This window comes from Aptenodytes forsteri, unplaced genomic scaffold, assembly GCF_000699145.1.
Source record: "Aptenodytes forsteri isolate BGI_AS27 unplaced genomic scaffold, ASM69914v1 Scaffold93, whole genome shotgun sequence".
Taxonomy (NCBI): Eukaryota; Metazoa; Chordata; class Aves; order Sphenisciformes; family Spheniscidae; genus Aptenodytes; species Aptenodytes forsteri.
The window spans coordinates 9,933,541-9,960,106 of record NW_008794665.1 but is presented as its reverse complement, the minus strand read 5'-3'; the positions used below and the strand labels follow the sequence as shown (position 1 = coordinate 9,960,106).

Genomic DNA, 26,566 nt, shown 5'->3' with positions numbered 1-26,566 from the left:
GCCACTCAAGTGGCCAGGCCTCTTCACAAGCTGCCTGAAAGGATAACCAAGATGAGGTGTTTTCACCTAGGTTATGGTAGGAAAAAAGCATGCCCTAATCCCAAATTTCTTTAAAAAATAATTTGGATTGATAACGCACACTTATTTCATATTTGAACAGATACATTACAAAGCAAACTGAACATCACCAGGAGCAAGAAAAAACAATTTTGCTTGGAAAAAAAAAAATTTAACAGCCAAAGGAAACCCAGGGAGCAGCAATACCTAACACTAAGGAAGGCCATGGTTACTTTGTCCCACTCAAGTCCCATGGCAAGCGCTCCAACGCCTCACACAGCTGTCACAACAGCACAGGAACACCGAAAGACAGGGGCTTCCCCTCAGCTTCCCTCACATTGAGGGCAGAAACCTCTTTCCTTCCCTACAGTTCTTCTCCCAGCAGAGAAAACCGCTCAGGGCCGCACTCCACGACGGACCCGGAAACCCAGGGAGCAGCAATACCTAACACTAAGGAAGGCCATGGTTACTTTGTCCCACTCAAGTCCCATGGCAAGCGCTCCAACGCCTCACACAGCTGTCACAACAGCACAGGAACACCGAAAGACAGGGGCTTCCCCTCAGCTTCCCTCACATTGAGGGCAGAAACCTCTTTCCTTCCCTACAGTTCTTCTCCCAACCCCCCCCCCCGCCAACAGACAAAAATGGCGGGCTCCCGCTCAGCACCCGGCGGCACGCACACGCACGAGGGCGCCGCGCGGGGCGATTTTACACGCGCGCCCTCGCCCCGCCCCCCCTTCCACCGCGCATGCGTCGCCCGTTCTCTCTCCGCCTCTCCGCTTCTCCGCCCGCGGCGCCCTGTGACGCGCGGAGCGTAAACAAAGCGGTGCATTCTGGGAAGAGGGAATCGTTACGTGCAGGAAGAGTGAGCCTCCATCTTAGGCGCTCGGCGCGTCGCGGCGGCGGCGGCGGGATGGCGGCTGATAGCCGGGAGGAAAAAGGTACCCGGTGGTAGGGGTGGGGGCAATCCTCCGAGTCGTCCCACCTCCCCCGGGTTATCCCCCCTCCCCCGGGCCTGCTTGGTTGCTGGTGCTGGGCCTTCACTGTGGGAGACGTCCGTGAGGAGAGTGGAGGGGCGGCGGGGCCGGGAGGCCCTCTTCGAGGACGATTTTCGTAGTCTTTAGACGTGGCGTGTGGGGAAACGCTGCCTGTTGTGCCCTGGGGTGCTGGAGGTGATGGGGCCATCGCACCGTAACGTGGTGCCCCGGCGGCAGTGGGCTCAGGGCAAGGTGACTTGAGCAGCGGGAATAGGAATCAGTTCGTGGGCCGTAAGTTTAACGTTACTGGCAGCGAGTTACTGCTGGTTATTTTTTCGCAGAAAGTATCTGTTTATTTCTGCTTGGATCCCTAGCTGTATTTTTTGCAGGATTTTCTGCCGAGGGACGTAGTTATGGTAGCAAGCAGACGCTGACGTTGGAATATTATTTTGGTGATTTTTCGGCTTTTTGCAGTTATGCGTTCTGGGCACTGTGGGTAAATAAGTTTGAATTAAAGGAATTGAACGTTTCCAGGGTTATGTATATTCACAACTCTTATAATTGCCCGTCACTGTATGCAGAAGCTGAAGTGATCCACATGTTGTCTGTGAGGTTATGAGAGTCAGTCCTCACAAAATAGTCCATTTAAGAAGTAAAAACAAAATTTAGATGTAGAAGATTGCTGTTTGGTGGTTAGTGCAGATAATAGCGTTATAAAAAAGGTAAAGGATCGTTGTGGTGGTGTGGTTTGGTTTACATTGTTTTGGATTTCTGTGGAATACATTTTGCGTAAAGTTTTTTGCAGGATAGATGTCCATAAAATGTCTTTTGTCAGAATGGTGAAAGTTTGCAGTCTCTAATATTTATTGTGAAACTAGATCACATGGAAAATTCCCACTAGATTTTCTTAGAACTGATAAGTAAAATTATTTCTGGTGCTTGATTCTTAATGGTATTATTGTAAGACTGGTGGGATAGGATACAGTCAGGTTCTGTTGAAACAAATGTGAGCTGCCACCATGGATGAGCAGTGAAACTGAAATGTTTACTGTTGTCATCTATAAATTTCTACTCATACAACCATTTATCCACATGGGCTTGAATTTTTTTATTCTTTGGGGTTTTTTGTTCTTTTTTTTTTTTTAAATCACTGACAGTGGTCAAGACATGAGTAGCAGACAAGAAATGTTTTTATGTTTTGTATCTTAATTTGCTTTTAATTTTCTGTCTTGTGAAAGGGATGATTCTGACTGAATAGCAGGTGTTAATGCACATTTATTTGTAACTGAACTTATTTCTACTGTAAATGTGACGTTATTTTTATGTTCCTTTTGGAAGAGAAATGCTGTTTCACTGCTTAAAAAAAGTGGAAATAAATCTTGCATACCCTTTTGGTTTGAAATTGCCTGGTTTTATCTCCTCTGTTTGCCAAATCAGATTTTTGCTTGGACCCTTCCTTGAATAGATCTAACGCTCGTGGCCAGCAGAGGAAAAATGGCCTCCCCAGGTTACTTTCCTGCTGTTTCAGGTGAGTTAAATTTGTTCATGGAAGGATCCAACACACCCCCGAGTCAACAAAAGATGAGTTGCAGGAGAGCCCAGTTGGGAGTGTCTGTAATGAAAAGGACTCATTTGGACCTTCTCCCTTCAGCAGTGATGAACTGTAAGAAATCTGTCCTCTATCCTCTACTGCTTTTCTGTTTCTTTTTTTTGTGCTTTTCCTGATGCTTATCTTGATCTGTCTGAGATAATTTAGCTCATCAGGTTGAACACTAACAGTGACAGTTCAGTGAGTGGAATCATCTTGTGGAAGTCAGTTGAGCAGTATACCTGATGCAAGTGAGAGGTGGGAACTGTGTGTTCAGATTGCCCTTTTTGCATCACCAGGCCGCTACATAAATCTGGAAACTTATTTTTAAATAAATCAGATACAGCGAGGGGGGGGGGGGGGGAACTCATCCTGCTCCTGTCTTTTGTGTACTTGTCTAAGGTTCCAACTATAAATCAGGCACCTAACCTAAAGGGGGGGGGGGGGGAACTCATCCTGCTCCTGTCTTTTGTGTACTTGTCTAAGGTTCCAACTATAAATCAGGCCCACCTAACCTGGAAGGAATTTACCACAGAGTATGTGTCGGACTTGCTTATTCCATTAAATTTTCCTTATCTTCTCATTTATTTCTGAACCAGCTGATACATGAATCTTTTAGCACCTCTGAATGCTACTGCAGTAGCTAGGTTAAATGTAGTTTACTCAAGTATGCTGTTGCCTCACCAAAAGGAAAACAAAGCTAAGGATCAATATGTGTGATCTGAGATGGGTGATATGTTTAATATTCTAATCCTAGTGCACCTCTTTTTCGTTCGTCTCCGGTAAAAAAATCTGGTGCTCTGAACTTGCCTAGTCTTCCGTGAGGAAGCAGAATACAAGCCAGGAAATTGCAGCCCATGTTTAGCAGTTGCACAGCCATGAATCTGACTCTCTTATATCTCATCAGTAACAGCAAGAATATTTGCTGTGGATATATAGGTATCTACAAACATAAAGGGCTGTTCCCAAGAGAATTACGATGCAGCTTCGTGTTATATTTAAATGCCCTTTAACTGTAAACTGCCAGGGAAAGGCTTGATCCACCTCTCTCTGCACTGCTTCCTTTGCATCGGCTACAGCAATTGTGCAGTTCAGGGACCACTTCTGCATTCCCCTGCCACAGAAAATGTGGAGAAATGCCAGCGGGAAAGCTAGCACACATGCTGACTTCAGATTCAGTAGTACATAGTAGAGATACAATTACAATACTAACCTTTTTTCTGGTGTGGATTGTCTTTTTTTAATATCAAGCTGTAAAACTTCTCTTGTGGCGCAGCTCAAGATTTTGAGATAGACAAGTTGCCAAACTCTGGAGGACCTCATTTGCTGCCTTACCCAGATTTCATCCAGTACAGGAGTCCTTACCTGCTGCTTTATAATGTTGTACAATGTGTCTTCTACAGATACTGTCAACTAGCTGAATCCTTGGAGTTTGCTTTGCTTTCCTTTTCCTGAACACAGAAAATAGAATCAATCATAGTAATACGAAGTGGAAAGAGCTAAGAATTCCAGAGTTTAGAAGAAATATGAGATTCCAAAATGAATACTTTTTCTATTATTTTTCCCTTTGCATGCTTAGGCTTAGTTCACTCTTATTTTTAAAGTGCTTGGAATCTGCTGTCTTAAAGCCGGTGAATCCTTCTTCTACCAGAATCACCATATATCCCCTTTGGTTTCAGGCAAAGTGAAACAGAGTCAGAAACAGTGGCAAATTTTAAAAGTTCTGTGACCAAGTGTGGTCATTTACTGCTGCTAGCATGAATATCCTTAAACTTTTGCCCTTTTGATCAAGGTGAATTAGTTGTAGCATTTTTTTTCAAAGCGGCTCAGAATTAATTATGCAGCAAATAAGTCTATTTTCCCCTTCTTCAGAGGGCTGACCTAGCTTATGTTCTTGTTGTTAACTTGCCCTGTTGTGTTTTTTCTACTTGTAGGTGAACCACAAAATTCACCCTCCTAACACAGCAAAGACAACAAAAATAGCGGGGCAGGAGGGGAGATAATTTAAGGTGCAAGTTCTTTGGGATTTTGAGGAGAGAGGTCCCTCCTCTTTGCTTATGGCACTCAGGCTATCTCCCAGTCTCCTTTTTCTCAAATTTTGTACAGGCTTTTTTGTTAAGCTTTCATTTGTAGGTCAGCTTTCCTGCAAAGCTTGTGTGACATGAGGAACCAACTTGGACCTTATTCAGAGGCTTGAATGTGTCCTGTGATGTACTTTAATTCTTTTATTGGCTTTGCTTGATCCTTCCGACTGAAATTGTGGAAATAAATCAAGATGTTAATTTTTGCCTTGTGGCAGATCTGTAACCTTAATGGAAATGTTTGGGTTTGCAAATACTAGTTCTACTGTAGTTTACATATCCAGACATTTTATAGTTGTTTTTAAGTTTTTTTGTTTGTTTGTTTTCAGATGGTGAACTGAATGTTCTGGATGACATTTTGACTGATGCTCCTGACCAAGATGATGAGTTGTATAACCCCGACAGTGAGCAAGATAAAAGTGAGAAAAAGGGTAGGTGACTTTGGTAGTGGATGTCCTGCAAGAATGTAAATGGTAAAAAACATCTTTCTTAAAGTGTTCTTTCTTAAAAGGTTAAAGTCTTTGAAGTAGCAGCTCTTATAACCTGATGCAAAGAGCGAAAGAGTTCCAAAAGTCTTTATTTCGTGGACATCTGCTTTTTCACCTTACCTTCCAAGCAAACAGTTAGCTAGGTTTCCTTTTGTCTCAAAAGCAATTGCTGAGTCTGGCTTGTTGTGAATTCATTTGCTGTTAGAAAATGACTGTCTTTTTTGGTCCGATGAAGTGAAATGGAAATGGAACAAGGGGGTCCCAAAGTCTGGTTCCAGCTCAGTTCTTGATTTGGCTTTAGACCAATCCCATAAGCATTTAATTTAGCATTCCCATATCTAAAATTTAGAAAACACCTACCAAAGCCTAAAGGATTGCTTTTTTTTAAAGTAAAATATATGTTTTAGAACATGAGCTGTTCCTAGCAAGCAGTTTTGAGTGTTGTTGCAAAGCCTACAACTGGAAGATGCTACCTATGACTGCAACAGGGGAATTACCCAAAGTAGAGAAAATAGGTGCCTCTGCACAGTTTTTGGTTTGATATACAAAATAACATTGAACTCGGTATCTCTTTCTGTTTAAGGATCAAAAAGAAAAACTGACAGGATGGAAAACTCTGAAAGCAAGAGACAAAAACCTTCTGTGCATTCATCGAGGCAGATGATGCCAAAGCCTCCTAGTTCATCAGTTAGCAATAACAAGAGAATAGTGAGTACGAAAGGAAAACCGGTATCAGAATACAAGAATGAGGATTATCAGAGGTCTGATAGAAACAAGCGCCCAGATGGTGATCGAAAGACGCGCATGTCGAGCAGTTCCAGGGAACCTTATAAAGGACAACCAGAAAAAACTTGCATGAGGAAGAGGGATATTGACAGAAGGGCGAAGTCTTCTACGCCAGATGGTTCAGAGGTATTAAATATTCTTGCTGCCTTATAAATAAAGCAATTATATGAGACCTTTTTAAGGCACATTCTCTTAGGACTGTGTGTGCATCCTGACAATGTTATATGACTGCTGATTCACTTTTTCTTTAAACATCAGAGAATCAGGCATGATGTGGATAGAAGACCAAGCAGATCCAGCCATTCTTCTAAAGAAGAGGTGAACTCTGAGGAATATTGTTCAGATCACGAGACTGGCAGTAGTGGTTCCTCTGAACAAGGCAATACAGAGAATGAGGAGGAAGGAATGGAAGAAGAGGAAGATGATGAAGGGGAGGAGGACGAAGAGGTAGAAGAAGATGGGGAGGAGGATGAAGAAGAGTATGAACAGGATGAGAGAGATCAGAAGGAAGGAAATGACTATGACACACGAAGTGAAGCCAGCGATTCTGATTCTGAATCTGCCTCTTTCACGGATGGGTCAGTCAGATCTGGGACTGGTTCAGATGCATCAGGTAGGTAACATCTAGCATGCTAATCTGAAATACCTTGCCATTGAAAATTTGGCTGCTTTTAAAAATAACCACTTCCTGACTATGTCAGAAGTAAGCCTTAGTAGCACAAGTCAGTAAGTTGTTAATTATGAAATACCATAGGCACGGAAAAAATGTACTGGAAAGTGGTATTTCCTTACACCAAAACTTGTGGATATCAGGATTACTGTGCTGAGGATTCATAGTGTTCTTGATTGCTTTGGCCTTGCTGTTCAATGCTTTGAATCGTTAGATTTAGTATTTCCTTAGGTATCTAACGGCTTAGTTTCCCATACGATTCATTTTAAGTTGGTGTTGAGCTGTTCTGTATTCATCTAGATGAGTGACCAGGTAGACTGGTGTAGTAAAAGCACCATCTCCCCAGGGAAGGATAGTTGAATCTTAAATAGTGGCTGCCTTCAGCATAGGAAATCTAAACCTAAGTTGAAATGATTAGCTGTTAGGGCAAACTTAGAAAGAGAGAAATGTTTTAAGCAGAAACTAGAAACAAATGGTTCACAGTTGTATATTATAACTGGTCCTAACTTACAGATGTGAAGTGTTAATGACATAAATACTTTTGGTTTTGGCTGGTTTTTTTGTTTTTGGTTTGTTTGTTGTTGTTTTTTTTTAAGAAAGCGGCTTGCAATCCTGTTAAGATTCCTCTTGTATATCTTCCTTGTCTGAAGTCTCCATAGGTGGTCATCCTGCTTAACATAATGCCTTTTTTGGCTCAGCTCTGCTGTTTGGAATTAGAGAACAGAAAGGTGTAACCTAAAGACAAGTGAAGCTGTAATAACTGTTCTAAAAAGCTCCGTAGTGTAACGTAACACTTCTAAGAGTGGAAATAATTGCCTGTGTGCCACAGTGTTTTGTTTTCATACCACTTGCCATTTTGCTGAGCTCTGAGCAAACGAGCCCATATCACTATCGCAATACAGTTTGTGCTCTGTGTTGCAAATTTGGCTGAAGGCTGGAGAGAAGAGCTAAACCACCCTTACTAAAATACTTAGGAGATAAATTCTGTCTCTAAACTTTGCACAGAAATACTGGATTTGTGGTGTTTGTCTTCCTTTTGCGAATGAAAAGCTTGAGTAATTAGCATTTGCTTCTTTGATGCGTGATAGTTTTGGGGCAGCAACCACAATTTTCACGTGCAAGCCAAATGCTAACTTCACTATTACAGATGTTGTTTTCCTGTCTCAGTACTTTTTATCTCAATTTTGCCTGCCACTTGATGTTTAAAATATTGCTTTTACTTGTTATGGGTTTTTTTAGATGAGAAAAAGAAGGAGAGGAAGAGAGCTAGAGGTATCTCTCCAATTGTTTTTGACAGAAGTGGAAGTTCTGCATCAGAATCGTATGCAGGTATTCTTTCCTTTTATTGCTTGTCATCCTGACTTGCATCAAATCTTAATGTGTAATCTAAAATAAATGTAACTGGCTGTAGAGGTTTATGGGGTATGTAGCTTTGTATAATTTGGTATTGACTTCTGGCATGTTGTGTGTGGATACCTTTGGGGGGAAGTAGGCTTTCTTGTTACTTTAATGCTATTCTGTTGCTTAAGTGGAATTTTCACTTTTTTTTTTTAAACTTGGAAGATGATGATTCAGTGACTAGTTTTCTGAGTAGGAAATTGTTCAAATACTATTTAAAAAAACCAAACCCAAACCAAACAACCCAAAAACAAAACAAAAAAAAACCAAAACAAAACACTCGTGCACATTGAATAGTATTTTTGTGTGTGTGGGTGCGCGCCAGAAAGCATAATTTGTCATGAATGAAAATTGTATGTGACAAGGCTGTAGAAATTGTATATTATCTCTATTAAGGCTGAATCTGAACAAATGTACTTTGGCTAAACACAGGTTCAGAAAAGAAGCATGAGAAATTATCATCTTCCGTTCGTGCTGTCCAAAAAGGTATCATTTAAATTTGAATTTTTAATGCATGCCCCATAGCAAGCCATTGTCTCTGTTCATTAAATAGTAATGTTCCGATATAAATCAGTTTGAGCGCATAATTGTTCTGAGCATAACAAGTGAATCTTGAGCTACTTTTGCATGTGTTGAGAGCGATATGCAAAAAGTTCAGTCGCTTTGCTCCTTGCAGAGGCAGCAAAGCAAAAAATAAAGTGCTTACATCTGAAAAAAGTAACATTTCAGCATTCTCTATTGGATGACTCGTGCTGATATGAATGTTATCCAGTATTTATCCAAAGATTCTTAAGCAAGGAAATAAGTCCTGTATATCGGAACATCACTGAATCATGCTGATTTTATTTTATTTTTTCTTTACCTGAATATCTAAGTTTTAGTTTTGATTTGGTTTCCCCTGGCATTTTGTGCTCTACAGCTTAGACTTCAAGTTTCAAGTTGGGTGGTTGTCTGTGATAATACATAGGTAGGAACTGGGTGGGATACAGTCTATTTTGAAGGAAACAAACAACTATCTACACTCAGAGCAACATTTTTGACAATTGTAAATATTTACAGTTCAGCTTATTTGACACTTTGTTTTTTCAGACCAAACAAGTAAACTTAAATATATTCTCCAAGATGCAAGATTCTTTCTCATCAAGAGTAATAACCATGAAAACGTATCACTTGCTAAAGCAAAGGTATGTTGAATTTTCTTCAAACTGATCACTTTGTCTATTTTCAAAAACTCCCATCTTACTATAGAAAAGCATATAGATAGATGTGTTCTTTTCTCCATCACTCAGATCTTGGTAGAGGCAAGGATGCCTACTGCTTCTTGATTCTTCAAGGGTAGCTATTCTGCTTCCACTGTAACCTAGAAAAGTTTCTAGACCATCAGTCATTTATCTTGATAAGAGTAGGGTTAAAAAGGGGCCTCAAGGTCTGTTTGATAACGTCCTAAGCCAGCCTCCATTGGAGATGCTGGGATGGTATTTTCTCCCTTTCATCAGCACCTGTGTTCATATTGCTGTACTGTGAGGAGGTTCAGAAGGTGGTTTTGGTTTTCGTCTAATGCTATAACAGTAATTTTTTTCAGTTGATTCAGGGATCTGACGGCTTATTGCAGAAATATATGCCTGACAGTGCTGGTGTAAGGGAGTTCTTTGGGAGGGATTCCAGTGCACTGGACTTCAGCTGCTGAGGAATGGCATTAGGCCACTCTGGTGGTTTTGTATTTGCATGTGTTATTTGGAACAGCTTGTAGAGAAAATAGCTGATTTGCTGTTACACAATATACACAGAGTAGATGATTCTATTAGTGAAGATTTTCTCAAATAGAATAGCATTGAAACAATTAAATGAATCTTAAAATTCCTGGACGGGTTTGGCTCCCCCCACCAGCTTTGGGTCTGATCTGTGCAGTGAACACCATTCTGTCTGGCGTTTGCTTTAGCTCTTTAGAGGAGTATATCCTTTCTGTGCCTCATCCACACTTGGGGCTGCAACAGTATCCTTGTTCGTAAAATTCTTGGAGTGGATGCGTTGTCTCTCAGCGTATAGGCATCAGTGTTTTGCCACTGCACTTTCATGAAACTGGCTTTTGTGGTGCCAGTGCAGTAAGTTGTTCTAGTTCACATCAGGGCTTCAAAAGCAGCCAAAAGCAATATACATCTGACTGAAAGCTAGTAAAAAACCCAAATAGTTCTCTGGTGAGTCTAATGAATTGTTGGTCAGGCAAGTACTAATCTGAGCACAGAGTAGGACATGAGAACATATCTTCAATAAAACAGGAAGGGGAGGAACATTTTCTTTGGTAGATCCTGGATCATATTCTGAGGCTGAAGTTTGAACATGTTAAACCAGCATAAGCTTCTCCTCTGAGCTTGCCCAGAGAATGGACTGGGGAGCTGGTCTTGCTGAAAAGTAATACAGCAAACTGGTATTCTATAGCTCAGCTCAGTTGGTACCTTAAAACAGATGGGGTTTTATTGTGCATGGCTACACAATGGCTGGTGAAAGGGAAAAGGTAGGAATTAGTAGGTGGGGATGTGAGAGGCTGAACAAACTGTTCTGAGTTGTCTTGCCAATTTAAAATGTTGGTCTGGTGTCTTTCATGTTTCTGGCCTTTCACTAAAAGAGTTTTAAAATCTGTAAGCTGTCGTCAACAAATCTGTCATACTAAGAAGGTTACTGAAGACTACCTGCCCACCTTTCAGTATATACGCTGCTGGTTTTTCATCATTTGTGTGTATTATATAATACATGAACTCCCAAAGTCACTTAAAACATACATTAAAAATACTAAAGGCAAAGGTTTTCTGATGTCTGTCCATCATTATAATTACAAATGAAACCTTATAGATGGTCTAAATGCATCTGCAGGGTTCAAAAAGAGATTGAAAAGCCAGTGTTTTAAAAGTTTTTTGTCATGGGGCAGGCTAAAAAAATTTTCTGAAGGAACTGAATTTAGCAATACCTTTCTCTTTCCATTATCTTCTGTCCTAGAACACTAGTCTGGTCGTATTTTCCTCATCTGCACTATATACTTATGTTAGCTAAATCACTTGAGATGAACTCTTAAATTTTGGTGGTGGGGTGGGGGTTGTTTTGTTTTAGGGAGTATGGTCGACACTTCCAGTGAATGAAAAGAAGCTTAATGCTGCATTTAGATCAGCGAGGAGTGTTATTTTGATATTTTCTGTAAGAGAGAGTGGCAAATTCCAAGGTAAGGGAAAGTGAGCTGTTATCAAGGTAAGTGAAAGTGAGTTTTATGTGCAATAGCTTTTCTGTTGTCTTTGTTACAATTCATGTGAAATCCTCTAGGATTTGCAAGACTGTCTTCAGAGTCCCATCATGGAGGATCACCTATACACTGGGTGCTGCCTGCAGGAATGAATGCAAAAATGTTGGGAGGTGTCTTTAAAATTGACTGGATTTGCAGGTAAATAATTGTTCGTTTATGTTGCTGTTTAGTAACAAGGCATTATAATACCATTTCTGTGTATTACTCACTCGAGTGCTGACAGCATCCTTTTGAAAACCCAGTTCAACCAGAGGTCTGTCCTCCAATCTCCCCAAATCCATGCCTCCATGTTACTGAGCTTGGGACTCAGGTCTGTACCTGACATGCACTATAGAAAATACTTTTTAAATTTTTATGTAGACAATTAAGTAATTCAGAGATTTTTAACACTTGTGTTCCTTTACTGATCTCTTGCACTGAAACCAGAAAACTGTATTCTGAAGTCTTTGTTGAGTAAAAACAACTGCTCACTTGAACAGACAGCTGTGGATAAAAGGGAAAAAAATCCTGTAAGGTCAGATCTGTCTTCATCTGACATCTTGGCATCTGACTGAACAAAGAAAATGCTGCTGCTTTAAAATAACATATGAAATAGTACAGGTATTTTGCATAACATATAGGTTGTGAGCAGTATGTTCATTGATCTGAGTATGTCTTACAGAAAAGGTTTTAAACCTCTCTTAAGAAAAAGAGCTATATCAGTCCTGTGAGATACATTGCATGGTTGTCCAAGCACTTTGGGCTGCCAGAAAGACTAAATACAGGGAAGGTGAGACTTCAAATCAGAGAAAAATCTAGGTCGGAAAGGTCCTCTGGAAGTTACTGACTCCTACCTCCAGCTCAAAGCGGTTCTAGTTTCATAGTTAGGTCAGATGCTCAGGGGTTTATTTCAGAGGTACCATGAGCTACCACCTCACGTAGAGACTGGTCAGCATATTCAGATGGTGAGATAATAAGCAAGCACGGTCTCTATATTGTCCAAAGACCAAAAAAAATTTCTTTAATAAGATAGGCTGTCATAGTATGGACTATACTAGTTAATATTGGAATAAGTCAAAGTGAAATCTTCAGTTACTAATGCTTAATATGTACTAATACATTCATTGAGAGACCTGACAGTGCAAAGGGTAACAGGATTATTTTGTGTGTACTGTCCTGCTGTATGCATTTTTAATTTTTTTTTTACGAAAAACGGAGGCAAAACTATAAATGATGCCACTTGCATGTTTAGGCGTGAATTGCCGTTCACTAAGTCTGCTCACCTGACCAATCCTTGGAACGAACATAAGCCAGTAAAGATTGGACGCGATGGACAGGTTTGTTAATTTGTTTTTTTTTTTCTATAACCCACATCTTCTAGTGCTTGCTTTCAGCTTTGTATCTACAGAAGATTTGGAATCTTTTTAGATCAGTTGTTACTTGCAGTAGAGTACTGTGACTAAGGCACTCGGCTTATTTCTAATGTTGTTGTGGAAGAATGAAACAGAAAAAAATATGGTGCCGATTCTGTTGTCATCTTTGTGATAAACAGTGTTTGATGCTTCAAAACTGTGATATTTTGGATTTGAAATGTAACGTGCCTTGCATTGTATGGTGTGCAAACCTATATAGCATCAGTTTTTAAGAACAAGCTCTGGTGTTTCCAGCTGTGTTCTGTGTTGCATTTTTTTTATGTACTGTATTGCTTAGGGCATAGACTCTACCATTATAAAGTATATGCTAAGTAAATTTTAAGTGGGGTGGCTTTTTGTCTTGTCAGACATACCAGAGTGCAGGTGTGTTGCTGCTGTCCTCAAGTAACCCAGCCTTGACTAAAATAACGGGTTCTGCTTTCTTAAGGCAAAATGGGAGTTTCGTAATCCCCATACTGTATAGAAAATGTGGACACTCTGCATTATTTTGCTCATAGACACGTTCACTTTGTTGGGTAGCACAAGTAAATATTTTCGGTCTTGTTTTTAATTTAGTGTGAACTTAAAAAAAAAGAAAAAGGATTTCAGTTAACTTTGTTTCTGTTAAATGGTCAAGGAAATAAATTTTTTAATGTTTTGTCCACTTCACTATAGAGTTGCAATCTGGACGTGGGTTTCATCTTTTTTCATAAAATTGCTGTACTGTTAGGTACTGGGCAAGCATTGTCTAATGATTGTTCTCCCTGCTTTTCAACTCGGGTTATTTCCTGAAGTGGTTGTCGTTTATCCATTTACATTTTGTGTAACCCTGAATGGATCTCTTCTGAGGACATGTACACTGAGCTTCTTGCATTTACGACATCCTTTGGGAAGGCGTTCTGTGGGCCTGCTAGTCACCAGGTTGAAGAAGCACTTTTTTGGATTGTTTTGCGCCTGGCTCCTGCTAGCTTCATTTGATGGCCCTGAGTTCTTGTACCGGAAGAGGGAGTCAACAAGTTGATCTCTGTCCCTCTCTCCTCCAAACAACTTGTGGTGTCGGACACTCCCATTGTATCTGTCTTGTGCCCCATACCCCACATACTCCTCTTTTTATTCTAGGCTGGAGAGACCGACCTGCTCAGTCATTGCATGTAGAAATTGTTGCGCTCATTCAGTTATCCTTGGTGCCCTGCTTTGAAGCTTTTCTGTTTCTACTGTCCCCCTATTTTTTTGAGATGAAGGGGTCAGAACTGCACCCAGTATTTAAGGTGTGGGTGGAACATGGACTTTCAGTGTGGTATAATGACTTTCTCATTCTGTGTTCCTTTCCTAATAATCCTGAACACACGATTTGCTTGTTTTGACTGCTGTCAAGCTTTGAGCTGGTATTTTCATGGACCTGTCTACCATACACTGAAGAACTCACTTTTGAGTGGTAATAGTCAACTTCATCAGGCCATGGCTTTATATGTGAAGCTGGGATGGATTTTCTTCCTACGTGTGTCACTTTTCTCTCTGTAATAGGTGATCATTTTCTTTGTGATGAAAAACAGTCCTCTGATTTTGTAGCAAAACAGTGATGTGGCCTGTATGTCTCATGGGAAGATATGGTTGCCCAAGTGTTGGACTAGTTTATGAAAATTCTAAGTAGTGCCTAAAGAGTGAAAGGTAATGTAAGTGAATTTTGCTCTGTCTCTAGTGATACTGAAATCTCTTCGAAGTGTTTTTTTTTTTCTTTTTTTTTTTTTTTCTGATGTATGTTGTCAGTGTATTTGGGGAGAGTTTCATTTCTTCAGTTTATAAACCACTACTGAACTTCTAACTAATTCTAGGAAATTGAGCCGGAATGTGGAACCCAACTTTGTCTTCTCTTCCCTCCTGATGAAAGTATTGACTTGTATCAAGTCATTCATAAAATGAGGCACAAGAGAAGAATGCACTCACAACCCCGATCAAGAGGACGCCCATCCCGTCGAGACCCCGTTCGGGACGTGGGAAGGTTAGAAACGTTCTTTGGACTGATAATAGGCACATGTATCAGAATAACGTGATGGAGGAATATGATTCGTCAAAGCTTTCCCTGCGATAAAGAAGAGAGAAAATCCTCAAATCAAGCTGCATGGACAAGTTTGTGGCTTCATTGAGGATTTCACATGGTTCCCCGGTCTGTCATTTTTCAAGAGGAAAATGGGGATCTTTGCTTTTGCAGAAAAAAATCTCTTAAAGTGCTGTCTAGTTTAGACTAGATCATTTACTGAGATAATGCAACATGTAATGCTAGCTGTAGGTAAGCTTGGCTTGATTATAAGCAGGCTAGATGGAGAGAAGGAAATATTTATATGCCAAAAATGTGTTAATATCTTGTAAAAGCCTTTTCTTTCAGGTGTGTCTCTGGATAAGCCTTATCAAATATGGGACTTTTATAAGGATCACTTAGAATTTTGCAGAAGATGCCGCCTCATTTTGAGGATAAAATATTTAAGTTATTTTGATATTCAAGAGGAGCATTATTGGGACTGTTTCAAATTGTGTCACCGTGATGTGTTAACCCCATTGCCAAATATTCTCTAACATGTAACCACTGAATTCACACATCTTGCTGAGCTTCTGAAAACAGTAGGTTCTTTCCAAAAGGGATCAAGTGGCCCTTGGAGACCCGGCAACAAACCAAAAAGAATGGCTGTTGCTGTGTCTGTATATACAACCTTTCCAGATGCTGGCAGTACCTGTGGACTTAAAGTATTTTTAGAGGATCGACATGGTTATTGATCACTGCTATATGAACTTAACATCATTTTCCAGAAAAAAAGGGGGTATAACTTGTTACAGAATTGGAGAAGTCTTTGCAAAGAACTGATAATAGCCCTTCTGCCAAACACCTTTTCCCCGTGTAGCCACTTTGCATACAGACTGATGTATGGTTTGGGCTGAAACCTTTGGTTAAGTTTCCTCTTTGTGGAAACATCCTGTGGTAGGTACAGATACCCAACAAGAGTCCCCATTTCCTTGAGCTTAAAAAAAAGGACACTGTAACAAGTAGGTAGGAGGAAACCTGGCAGCGCCCCCCTATTTTTGGCTTTAAAGGACTGAACACCAAGATGGCTTTTGAAGTTAAGCTAAGAGGTTTCCAGTGCAATAAAGTATATACAAGTGAAGGTTTTGCAATGGACTGCAAACTATACATATAACACCACCACACCTTCTCAAGCCTGCCAGGGCCTCCATTTATGTATGTGGCTTACAGCTTAAAGTCAGTAGTTGGACTACTATATGAACTGTTTCTATCATATTTTATACCGGTCGTAAATGCACTCTCAAAACTACAAGAAAGCGGTATGTTTATTCTTTACACCAGCTTTTATTTTCCTTGATCTGATTTTGCTGTAGATGCAACTGCTTTGATTTTTGGGCTTTTTGCTCATAGTAAAGAATCTGCTTTCATTTTAAAAAACTTAGTAACTGGGTATGGTGGGCTTTAAAGACTGAAGTCGGGAAGGGGGAGGAGAAATGACTCTTTATAAAACTAAAAGCTACGTGAGCTTGTTATTCAGCAAGCAAGTTGCACAGTAATTAAGCGATTTAAGAAAAGGTTAATTTCTTGTCATAAGGAATTATATTGCTGGGGTGGGGGGGAAGGGAATGTATTTGTAGCTGCTTTGTGTTTAGAAACACTGTTATGTTAGCATTGGAGTCTCCCATTAATGTTGATGTACCTTGATGGAGCAAAATTAGAAGCCAGTTTTCAGTTCTTTATTAAACATAACAGCAACTGGAATGTAACTGGTTTATAATCAAACTTCCTCCCTGAGAGCAAAGTTCTTAAAGATAACATCTTTTCTGTAAAAGAGCTGTTTGTATAGAAAGGAGCCCCAATTATTTTAATTATTAGGAAGCTTAAGCATTCTTAAACTTTCTGTAAAAGGCACAGATGCATTGCTGGTAAATTGCTTAGAACAGAAATGGTTAGAAATAATATCATTGGCCTACCCAGTTAGAAAAAAGCTACAGTGGAAAGAAGGAATTTCACAGAGCATGCACAGTTTTATTTATAAATGTTATGGAAATAGACCTTTATAGAATTCTTTACCCCATAGCTAGCAAATACAGCAATGTCCGTGCCTTCTGACTGTAATGATATATTTTGCCATCTATTTTCACTGTATTTAGTTCTGTAAATTCTTTTGTTATCCAATAGGTTGTTTCAAAATGTAATGTGGAAAGTGTAATGTTAAAGCCTAAGTCTGAGTTTGTTTTAGACAAATTTGTTACCCTTTGTTTGGTACGAAGGTACATTTGGGTAGAGTTCTTTCCTTAACTACCAAAGCTCCCATAGCCAGAAAGTAACAGTGGAGGGTATATAATCAGACTGTTGTTCCTGATTATTTGAATTCAAATTTAAAGCTGTAGAACATTTTGAAGCAGATGGAATTCAGAATGATTAAATTGAGATCCTGGGCAGCTCAAGCTATTCCTGTGAGGTATTCTGCTGTGACGAATGCTCCAAGCAACCTTGTTTAATCTCTGATATCTAATTTGTGTAGGCGTCGACCAGAAGATTATGATATTCATAACAGCAGAAAGAAACCAAGGATTGACTATCCCCCTGAGTTTCACCAAAGACCAGGTTAATATCTTACTATGAAGATTTGTGTGCACCAATTCACAAGTGTTTTCTCTTTTAGTGTATCCTCATTTAATTCGAAAGTGAAATATTGATACGACTGGGATATAAAAATGGGACTGCTGCCTGCTGGTTTAACCCACCTCTCGCAGAAGTCAGTGACACTGTTTCACTGGTTTGAGAGAGAGAGCTGAGTTAATCTAGGCTGAGCCCTTTTAAGAGCCTCAGAATTGTGTACATTGTTGTGAATGATCCTCTCAAGCGCTTTGTTAATACGAGTAGTTGAAATGCCTGATGGGCACAAGAATTGGTTTGACCTACTTGTCAGTGCACTAATCATCAAATTAAAATGTTTATTAGAAATTTCCAACTGGGAAAGTCAGCTGAGATTGCCTGACTAGCAGCCTGTGTTTAGAGGTGACTAGACATTTGGTTATGTTTCCAGAGAGAATTTTTTTACAAGCTTGATATGAGGAAGGGAGGGGGAAGTTTCACTGCATTTTACAAGAGGGTCTAATGATGAGTTTGAGAAAGGAATTTTGTTGTTCTTCAGAAAGAAATGTTTGCAGCAGTAATGCAGCAACAACACTGGTAATATTGCAGATTTTTTTTTTTCTTCAGAAAGCAATTCTTAAGAAATTGTCACTTCTAACCTACCATATCTTGCTTCACTGCTATTAGAAATATGTATTCCATTATTTCAGTAGTAGATTTCTAAATCTCTCCAGCTTGACTGCAAAGCCTGTGTTCTTTGATGCAAAAAGTGTTGTTGCTGCTCCTTGGCTTTCCAAGACCACTGTTGAGAGTACAGAACAAAATTTTTTATAATAATGAAGCTCAGAAGCATTATTAGCGTAAGCGTTCCTGGTGGTTTGCACCATTTTACTGAGCTCTTTAAAGTTTACTTCCTGGGATTACTGAAGCTGTAACAATTCTTTGCCCTGTGGGGCTTTTCCAGATGTTTTTTAGGTTGTTTTTAATTTTCTGTATAACATTGTATCCAAAACCTATTAGGAAATCAGCCTTAAGAGTTGCCCAGATGAACACATTCTGCTGAATACACGGTTAATAAGTAGTAACAGCCATGTGCTGACTGCCAAGGGACAGAAGCCTTCAAACTTGCAGGCATTCCCAATTCGTTTGACTAAAATTCAAGTCTTTATTTGCACAGATACCCCCTTGCATATTTGTACTGTGTGCAAGTTCCTATGGGTATATCTGTATCATTTTTTTGTTACTACATTATACTATTTTTCTGTACTGTCTACAAGAAGCTGTAAGTTTTTAAGAGTTACTTTGAGAGTGAGGGTAATGGCAGGTAGACACAACTTTATAGCTGGCACAAAATGAAAGGACGGTTTCTAATGAGTATATTTTTTAAGACTGTTATCATGAGATGGTAAATTGAATTAATGCTGCTTGATGTTCGAACAGGGTATATAAAGGATCCCAGATATCCCGAAGTAGACAGGTAAGGTGTGTTCATGTTACTCATTTTATGCCCTGGTAACTTGTCTGTAAGGATAAATTGGATTTAGTTCTACAAATTTTTATTCCCAACAGACGATTTTCAGGAGTTCGACGAGATGTATTTTTAAATGGGGTAAGTTGGTGCATGCAGACTTTTGGGGAACTTTTTATATTCAGCTTTCAGCGCTTCCAAAGAACACTCATCACAAATGTTAATATTACTGTCTTTCATTTTAGTCCTACAATGATTACGTGAGGGAATTCCACAACATGGGACCACCACCACCATGGCAAGGAATGGTTTGTGTCTTGTTGAATTCAGTTTTTCCCTGTAGAATATGGCTTTTTTTTTTTGTTCCCCTCTAGAGGACCCTAGCGTATTCGATGTGCACTCAACTCTTCCCTTTTCCTAAAATATATCATTGCTGTAACTGTAAAATTTTTAGGGGAAAAAAATATTTATATCAAGTATTTAGTAATTTACTTAGCTCTCAGCAGTAGTCCAGCATTCTAGTCAGCAGTATGCAGCAGGAATCTGGCTTGGTTTGAACCTACAAGAAACTGAAAGCCCTGAGGAAACAGCAGAACCCTCCTTTAGCCTACACAAGAGGGGGTGATGAAATTTTGTATTCTGCTAAATATTCATAGTAATTGGCTTTCTCTCAAACAGCAAATGCATCAAAGAGGTGGACTTGCTGCAGAGGCTCATGGAATGGGCTGGCATGCTCTGATGTTGCGCAGTGGCTTGCTTTTGGCTATGGCAGTGAAGCATGCAGGAAAGTAGCAGAATGTACTGCACACCGTAATCAAAATAAGTCTTTCTGTATTGCAGCCTCCACTGAAATGCACTTTTTTTCCCAGTCAAATGAGCATATGTATGAGTACATGTATCTATGGCTATGTACATGGAAATTAACTGATAGTTCACTTGTACAGCTGTGGTTTTGCCATCATGTCAGGAGGAATAGTCATTATAACTAGTTATTTTGGTTATATTTAGTAATTCTGGCCCTGGGGGTCCTGATTTTGGATAACTGAAATGAGTCTTTTGGCTCTTGTGTATACTGTGAATGAGCAAAAGGCAGCGCCAGATGTAGAGAGGCTACTATAGCCTCTCATTTTTCTCAGCTGAAACACAACTCTGGTTTGTCATAACTGAAGGAAGTGAGCAAAGTTGTCAGACTGGGAGGAAAATGGTTTTTCAAACACAGCTCAGCCTCCAGAAACTCCCATTCCCCCCCACCCTGACCCCATTCTGCATGTTGTCCAAGTAGTCATCCTAAAATCCAGCACTTCCACCTACTTCCTTTGTGACAACAATGCAAGCAAAGATGCTTCGGTAATATGGGAAAGAAAGGCCTTGCCGATTGAAGAAATGGAAGAGAACAGTCAAGAGATGTCTTGTTTAAAAAAAAAAATTATCTGCTAGCCGTTTGTCAAATAATTTGTCTTGCAGAGTAAGTTTGTTCATTTAAAATAGGAATATATTCATAAGGAATCATAGAATTGTTTAGGTTGGAAAAGACTCGTTTCTGTAAGAGCTCGCTGGTTTGGACAAAATTCACATTCCGTATGCATAGATTTAAAAAAAAAACAAACCACATTTAAGTAGCAGAAGTTTTATGTACAGTATCACTTTGAGGCAGATATGGAAAAAAGGCGTGTTTGTAGCTTGGGGAGGGTGTTGGCCAAACTTCTAAAGAAGCAATGGTAGAGAAGTAGTAAAGCATGCCGACTTAATGAAAAATAGTCTGCCATTCAGTTAGGAGGCTGTGATCGGATATATTTAGATGTCGTGTTTTCCATCTGAATGAAAGTAACCTCTGCTCTTAATTCCTAGCACTCAGCCTTGTGTGCATTCCTTTGTTTTGAAACACTCAGCAAACTTCCTGTAACTTTCTTGTAGCCACCATATCCCGGTATGGAGCAGCCACCACACCACCCTTACTATCAGCACCATGCACCTCCACCTCAAGCTCACCCTCCATACTCAGGACATCATCCTGTACCACATGAAGCAAGATACAGAGACAAGCGAGTAGTAAGTGTCCACAGAGACAGAGGGGGACACGAGTCTGCAGGCCAGAGTAGGAACCGGAGGAATTCGGGGTACAGATGCAGCCTAACCTGAGATTTGCTGACTTGGATAAACTGCATTTTTAAGACCTGTATTACTTTTCCTTGGAAAGATCAGTTATTTAGATTGACTAGAGACTCCGGCATCTTTGAAAAGCCTCTCTCTCCCAGGTGATGTAGAAGTGCAAAATTCTCAGAACATACTCTTAAACTGAGGTGTGTGCTTAAAATGGCTTCCAGCTATCTAGCTCTGAACTTTTCATGCTGAAGCCCAGTTTGAATAAGGACATGCCTGTAACGTGGCTTGCACTCATGCACAGCAAATTACTTTATCATCAGAAAAGTTTGTGTTTTATAACTTTTTACAGGCACATCAAAAAATGGGGCAGATTGTTAAATAATTTCTGTTAGCTGGCTTTGAAGGCTGCTTAGCTTTCAGGTCTCTTGCTGGTATCTGGCATTTCAAACCCAGCTTCTGCACAGTGGAAGCACAGACATGGTGCTGCCCTGAAGATGAAAGAAGAAACTTGTGCTTATGGATGCTGGACTTTTTTTTTTTCTTTTCTTTTCTTTTTAAATACTGGGCTTTCCCAAGAGTTACGTCCAGTCCTATGGATAAGGGAAGGGAGGGGATTTTAGTCTGGGGAAAAAAATAAACAGAGCTGTCCTTTCATCACAGCATGACTACGACATGAGAGTAGACGACTTTCTTCGCCGCACACAAGCAGTTGTCAGTGGTCGGAGAAGCAGGCCTCGGGAAAGGGACCGAGAGCGGGAACGGGACCGTCCTAGAGATAATAGAAGAGACAGAGAACGTGACAGAGGCCGTGATCGGGAAAGGGAGAGAGAGAGGATTTGTGACCGGGACAGAGACAGAGGTGAAAGAGGTAGATACCGAAGATAATCTATCTGGAACCAGTGCTCACTTGAAACAAAAAAAGCTTGTATTTTTTTGTGTGTTTACAAGTAGTACATTTTATTTTCAGCTGTCTACTTAAAGTTCGTTGTGTAGAAGGATTTATAATGACCCTCTCTATTCCAAGCATGCAGTGAACTATGAACTGGAAAAACTCAAATCGGCCAAAAATAAAATACGCAAAGCTGACACTCAACTTGGCGTTTCTATTGGAGCAGAATGGGAAACAGCTAAGAATGTAGATACTGATTAATTCTCAGTAAGTGTTCATCTACTTAGTGACTTCATTCTAGGTTTTTGAATACTGATGGATAACTGCCATATTTTTTTTCTTTTGCTTTGATGTTTTCTTCCTGTAGTTTCACATGGTTCAGTGGGAGAATGCTGCTATCAAGTATGCAAATATTGAAGTATGATTTTTTTGACTGTATGGCAGTGTTGTAGCAGCCTTCCCCCCCGTCCCCGTTTTTTAACCCTATCTGTAAAGTCAAGTGTTTTTTCAGTCTTCAGTAATGAAAGCAATATTAAGAAGACACTATTGATATCTAATTTTTAACCTTTTTTAAAAATCTTCCCATGTTCAGTAACATTTTGGTCAATTCTCTTGTCTAGTCTCCTTCCAAAATGTACACGTTGCTTGGAATGTTCATAACCTGCGTGTGTGGAACCAGAAAATATTGCTGTATTCTACATTGCTACCATTTTTTTTTTTTTTTTATAAAAATAAATTGATAACTATTGAAATGATGAAAACTCCAGATCGGGTTTCTTGGTCTTCTAAGCTTGCCAGCTTTGATAGATTCTGGCAGTTCTAGGAAAGTTTTTGTGTTCAAAAGTAGTTTAAAGGTTCTCGTGATAGGTGAAATTGATCCAAAGCCTGAATTTAGGAAGAGGACTGCTGAAATAAAAGGTAATTGCTTTTCTGTTTCCACAGTGAAGTAGTCAACTTACAGCTCCTGCAGCTAATCAGAGTTATTAAGGCCCTACATGTTCAACTTAATCAAATGATCTTCGAGCTATTGATAGGCTGTCCTCGGCCATAATCATACCTGTCTCCCAGGAATGTGTTAGTCCTGCAAGATCCAGACTCTCCCCATGTCTCCTTTATAGTGATTCACTGCATCACTTGTTATTTCTCTTAAATAGGAAATACTTGAATCTAAATGCCAATGGTAAAACTGTGAAAAAAAGAAAAGTAAAACTTGTGGTGGAAGTTGTTCAGTTTCTCCAGCAGTTTCCTAGTTCTGAAAACTTGTATGAGTAGCACTTCCTTGGTGGACTTCTTCATAACCTTTCTTCAGTGTCTTCTCATGTAACAAAGCCGGATTGTAGCATATGCTTTAAAGTCCTCCAACTCCACAGTGCTGAGTATTGTAGCAGTTTTTATAAACTGCAGTATAGGATTGGCCACAGTGTGGCAGTTGTGGAAACACGTGTTTTTTAGATCTGACAATAATTTGGGCTCTGTGTATTTTAGTCTGCAAAGCTATAGTAAACATCTACATCTGCTAAGCAAAAAGTTTGACCTCCAACATGCAAGGATGTTGGGATTTTTTGAACACTACAAGAAGTTGAACAGATGTTTGGCTTCCTCAAAACAGTTTACTGTGCACTCAGAGATATGCCTATTAGCAGTAGGATTAGATCAGTCTATCAAACTCAGTACTCATACTGTGTCTAATTGGAGAAATGCATCATAGACCACCTTCGTTCTTTGATATCTTTCTCTGCTTTGTGTACAGATTCTAGATTCTTGGTTTTGGTTGGTTTTCTTTTTTACTTTTTAAATTCAATACTAGATAAGCCAAATTTCTCTGAGTAAGTTACAGAAAAGAAGCACCTCCTTAAAGTGACTGCAGAGCACTTTCTCTGTCCAACTTTTCCCAGCTACCCTGTTTCCCGTGTCCTTTGTTAGCTGTATCTGACCAGCATCTATGCAGTGTGCTAGGAGGCTTGCTGGCCTTCTGCAACCAAACTGACATCTCAGCAAATCTTCTACTTGCAGAAGCTGGATGATGGGGGCTGTTAGTGATCAAGCTTGGTGGAGCTGTGCCTAGGGACCCAGCTCTATGAACAGTTACAGCAAAACTTTTCAGATCTGGGGCCTGAATGTCATGCTGTTCGACTTTCTGTTCACTGCATATTTCAGTATGCATATTCCTGCATGTGATCCCACCATGACCATAGGAACAGTGTACCAGAAGTTACCATGAGAAGCACTAGTCTTGTTCTAACCCCTCTTTAGTTTGGAAACAATTCACTTGAGCTTTTGTAAATGTTGTCGTATGAAGAGATTTAAGCAGATATTGAAATATTGACAATGCTAATAAAAAAGTTAATGTAGCGTAGGGAATTTTGTTATGTAAATGAATTAAAATGTTTTCTCAGCCTGTTCTGTTTGAAGACAATTCTGCAGCATCCAGAATACAGCAACTATCAGTTAAAATTGTGGCAGGTTCTTTCTTGAGTAAGCTGGCACAGCAGTGGAATAACCTTACCTAGAACAGGAGGCCTGAACTAGCATCATTTTAGTAGGCTTTCGTCAGTAAGTGCACCTGGAACAATTTCAGGAGTGCTGCATTTACTACCACTCTTATCTGAGCCAAGAGCAGTATTATTTTCCCCAAAACTTTTCAGGCAAAGCAAGTGACTATTGCACTGTTCCCACATGTAATGTTACTTCTTTGCAAGTTCTATCTCTAGAGGTTTTCCTGCATTTATCAGTTAGCATGGCTCAGAGACATTTGGGGGTTAAGATGGACAAGTTACTGACAGAGGTGGTTTTAACACCCCTGGAGTGTTGCAGTTAGAATGGTGGCCTGTGCAGGACTCCAGGCATATACTGAACGGAAAAGAGAAATGGTTCTCAGAAAAGCAATTTCTCTGCTGGTTTTAGGACTCTGGTCTCCCCTCAGCCCCCAAGTAGTCAGCGCATTTGTGCAAATGTGATGATACAGGCTTCACCAGCCACTTGCAGCTCCCAGATTTTCATGATCTTGGCCATTCAGATGGGTGCTTTTTAGGAGCCCGGGATCTTAGCTTCACTGTCCAAGCTGGAGAGAGCTATTCTGACAGGAGAGGCATTTTGGTTGTAAATCGTCAAGCCTGGGTGACATAAGAGAGGACAGAGTTAAGGTAAGGAGACTAGTTGCAGATTAAGGAATCCACAGTATCACACATGGGAAGGCTGAATTTATGAAATATACCAAAATGAATTTGAAAAGTTAGAGCAGCAATTAGCATTCTAGGGACCACGTGTGATCAGCTAACAGGGTCCCAGGGGATAAAGCAACTGTAATTCAATCTTATTTAGGCCGGAAGGAATTGGCTGGCTAAGCAAGCAGCTCTGCCCCACAACAGCTTTTTAGCACGACCCAGTTCAACGGGGTGCTTCATTATATGCCCAGCTTAAAGCATATCCTAATAATTTTATTCACCGAGGAATGTGCATAAATGCCTTGCTGAATCAGCATAGGAGAAGAAAAAGTGCTGATGGGAACAGGATGTCTATTCTTTCTTCCTCTTTGCAATCCTGCCACATCTCCTACAACAAAATAAGCAGCACTTGACAAGAATGAAGACAGCAATGGCTGCACAGGTGAACAGGAATGCCAGAACATCCAGGCAGTGGTACTGGTACCAGGTGAGACGGTGAGCAGCTGGTCTCAAGTGCTTTGCTCCTTTGTGACGCATGACAAATTCAATCCAGAAGACGGCCCTGTCCAGAGGCTTAACTGGCTGGTCATGGTGTATCTTGGATAACCTTAGAGCATTTTCCTTATAGCTGGGGAGAAAAGAAGAAACCAAGGAGATCTGTCACCGATTCCTGAAACAACCCATTCAGCACCTGGCAGTCCTCTTGAGGAAGGTGGAAAGCCCTGCTTTCACTTTCATCATTGTTATTTAAATATATTTGAAACTGGCCCAATTTACTCCTATCTGCATAAAATTGGGTTATGAACAGTAATAGAGAAAGCCAATCTTTTGCAAAGAAAAGTTATTCAAAATTATTCCAGATACTCCTTTAAAAAAAGCAACGTGGAAACATTTGCAGCATTTTCTGTTCCAATATAATAATAGGGTGCTGGTTTTGGCTGGGATAGAGTTAATTTTCTTCATAGGCGCTAGCATGGGGCTATGTTTTGGATTTGTGCTGAAAACAATGTTGATAACACAGGGATGTTTTAGTTACTGCTGAGCAGTGCTTACACAGAGTCAAGGCCTTTTCTGCTCCTCACACCACCCCACTGGCGAGTAGGCTGGGGGTGCGCCAGAAGTTGGGAGGGGACACGGCCGGGACAGCTGACCCCAACTGACCAAAGGGAATGCCCAACTTAAATGCCTCTATGCAAACACACGTAGCATGGGGAATAAACAAGAGGAGTTAGAGACGTGCACGTGCCTGCAGGGCTACAACTGTATTGGCATCACGGAGACGTGGTGGGATGGCTCCTATGATTGGAGTGTTGGGATGGAGGGATATATACAGGCTCTTTAGGAAGGACAGGCAGGGGAGATGAGGAGGGGGTGTCGCCCTCTATGTCAAGGACCAGCTGGAGTGCATGGAGCTCTGCCTGGGGATGGATGAGAAGCCGACCAAGAATTTATGGGTCAGAATTAAAGGGAAGGTAGGGACAGGTGACATTACAGTAGGGGTCTGCTACAGGCCACCTGACCAGGAAGACCGAGCGGATGAGGCCCTCTATAGACAGATAGGAGCAGCCTCACGCTCACAAGCCCTGGTCCTCATGGGGGACT

General features: G+C 40.4%; 2 protein-coding genes across 7 annotated transcripts in view; one reads left to right on the top strand and one right to left on the bottom strand.

The window, feature by feature from the left end:
- Positions 1 to 872: 872 nt before the first annotated feature.
- On the top strand, positions 873 to 22,553 carry YTHDC1 (YTH domain containing 1). Of its 6 annotated transcripts, XM_009273600.2 has the most exons (18): positions 873 to 998; positions 2,563 to 2,697; positions 5,033 to 5,134; positions 5,775 to 6,103; positions 6,236 to 6,590; positions 7,887 to 7,976; positions 8,478 to 8,531; positions 9,135 to 9,229; positions 11,148 to 11,256; positions 11,355 to 11,472; positions 12,566 to 12,650; positions 14,558 to 14,724; positions 17,267 to 17,349; positions 18,781 to 18,817; positions 18,910 to 18,949; positions 19,054 to 19,116; positions 20,723 to 20,857; positions 21,572 to 22,553. In XM_009273600.2, exons 1-18 carry the CDS (start codon positions 971 to 973, stop codon positions 21,794 to 21,796), a joined length of 2,250 nt encoding a protein of 749 aa, XP_009271875.1. In that variant the 5' UTR covers positions 873 to 970; the 3' UTR covers positions 21,797 to 22,553. The 6 variants fall into 6 exon arrangements, 5 of the variants coding, with proteins under 5 accessions (XP_009271875.1, XP_009271877.1, XP_009271876.1 ...); XM_009273602.2 differs by lacking the exon at positions 2,563 to 2,697; XM_009273601.2 differs by lacking the exon at positions 8,478 to 8,531.
- A 2,727-nt stretch (positions 22,554 to 25,280) lies between these two features.
- The window catches only part of LOC103894254 (UDP-glucuronosyltransferase 2A2), a 16,728-nt gene continuing 15,442 nt past the window's right edge, over positions 25,281 to 26,566 (bottom strand). The window contains exon 6 of the mRNA XM_009273598.1: positions 25,281 to 25,592. Within this exon, the coding sequence (XP_009271873.1) occupies positions 25,316 to 25,592 (277 nt within the window). The 3' untranslated portion in view covers positions 25,281 to 25,315. The remainder of the gene's footprint in view (positions 25,593 to 26,566) is intronic.

Excerpts from the sequence above, each read along its gene's own strand:
- YTHDC1 (XM_009273600.2), top strand. The coding sequence starts at position 971 with ATGGCGGCTGATAGCCGGGAGGAAAAAG. Across the intron at positions 999-2,562 it reads TGATAGCCGGGAGGAAAAAG|GTGAGTTAAATTTGTTCATG; the intron begins GTACCCGGTGGT and ends CTGCTGTTTCAG. Across the intron at positions 5,135-5,774 it reads AGATAAAAGTGAGAAAAAGG|GATCAAAAAGAAAAACTGAC; the intron begins GTAGGTGACTTT and ends TTTCTGTTTAAG.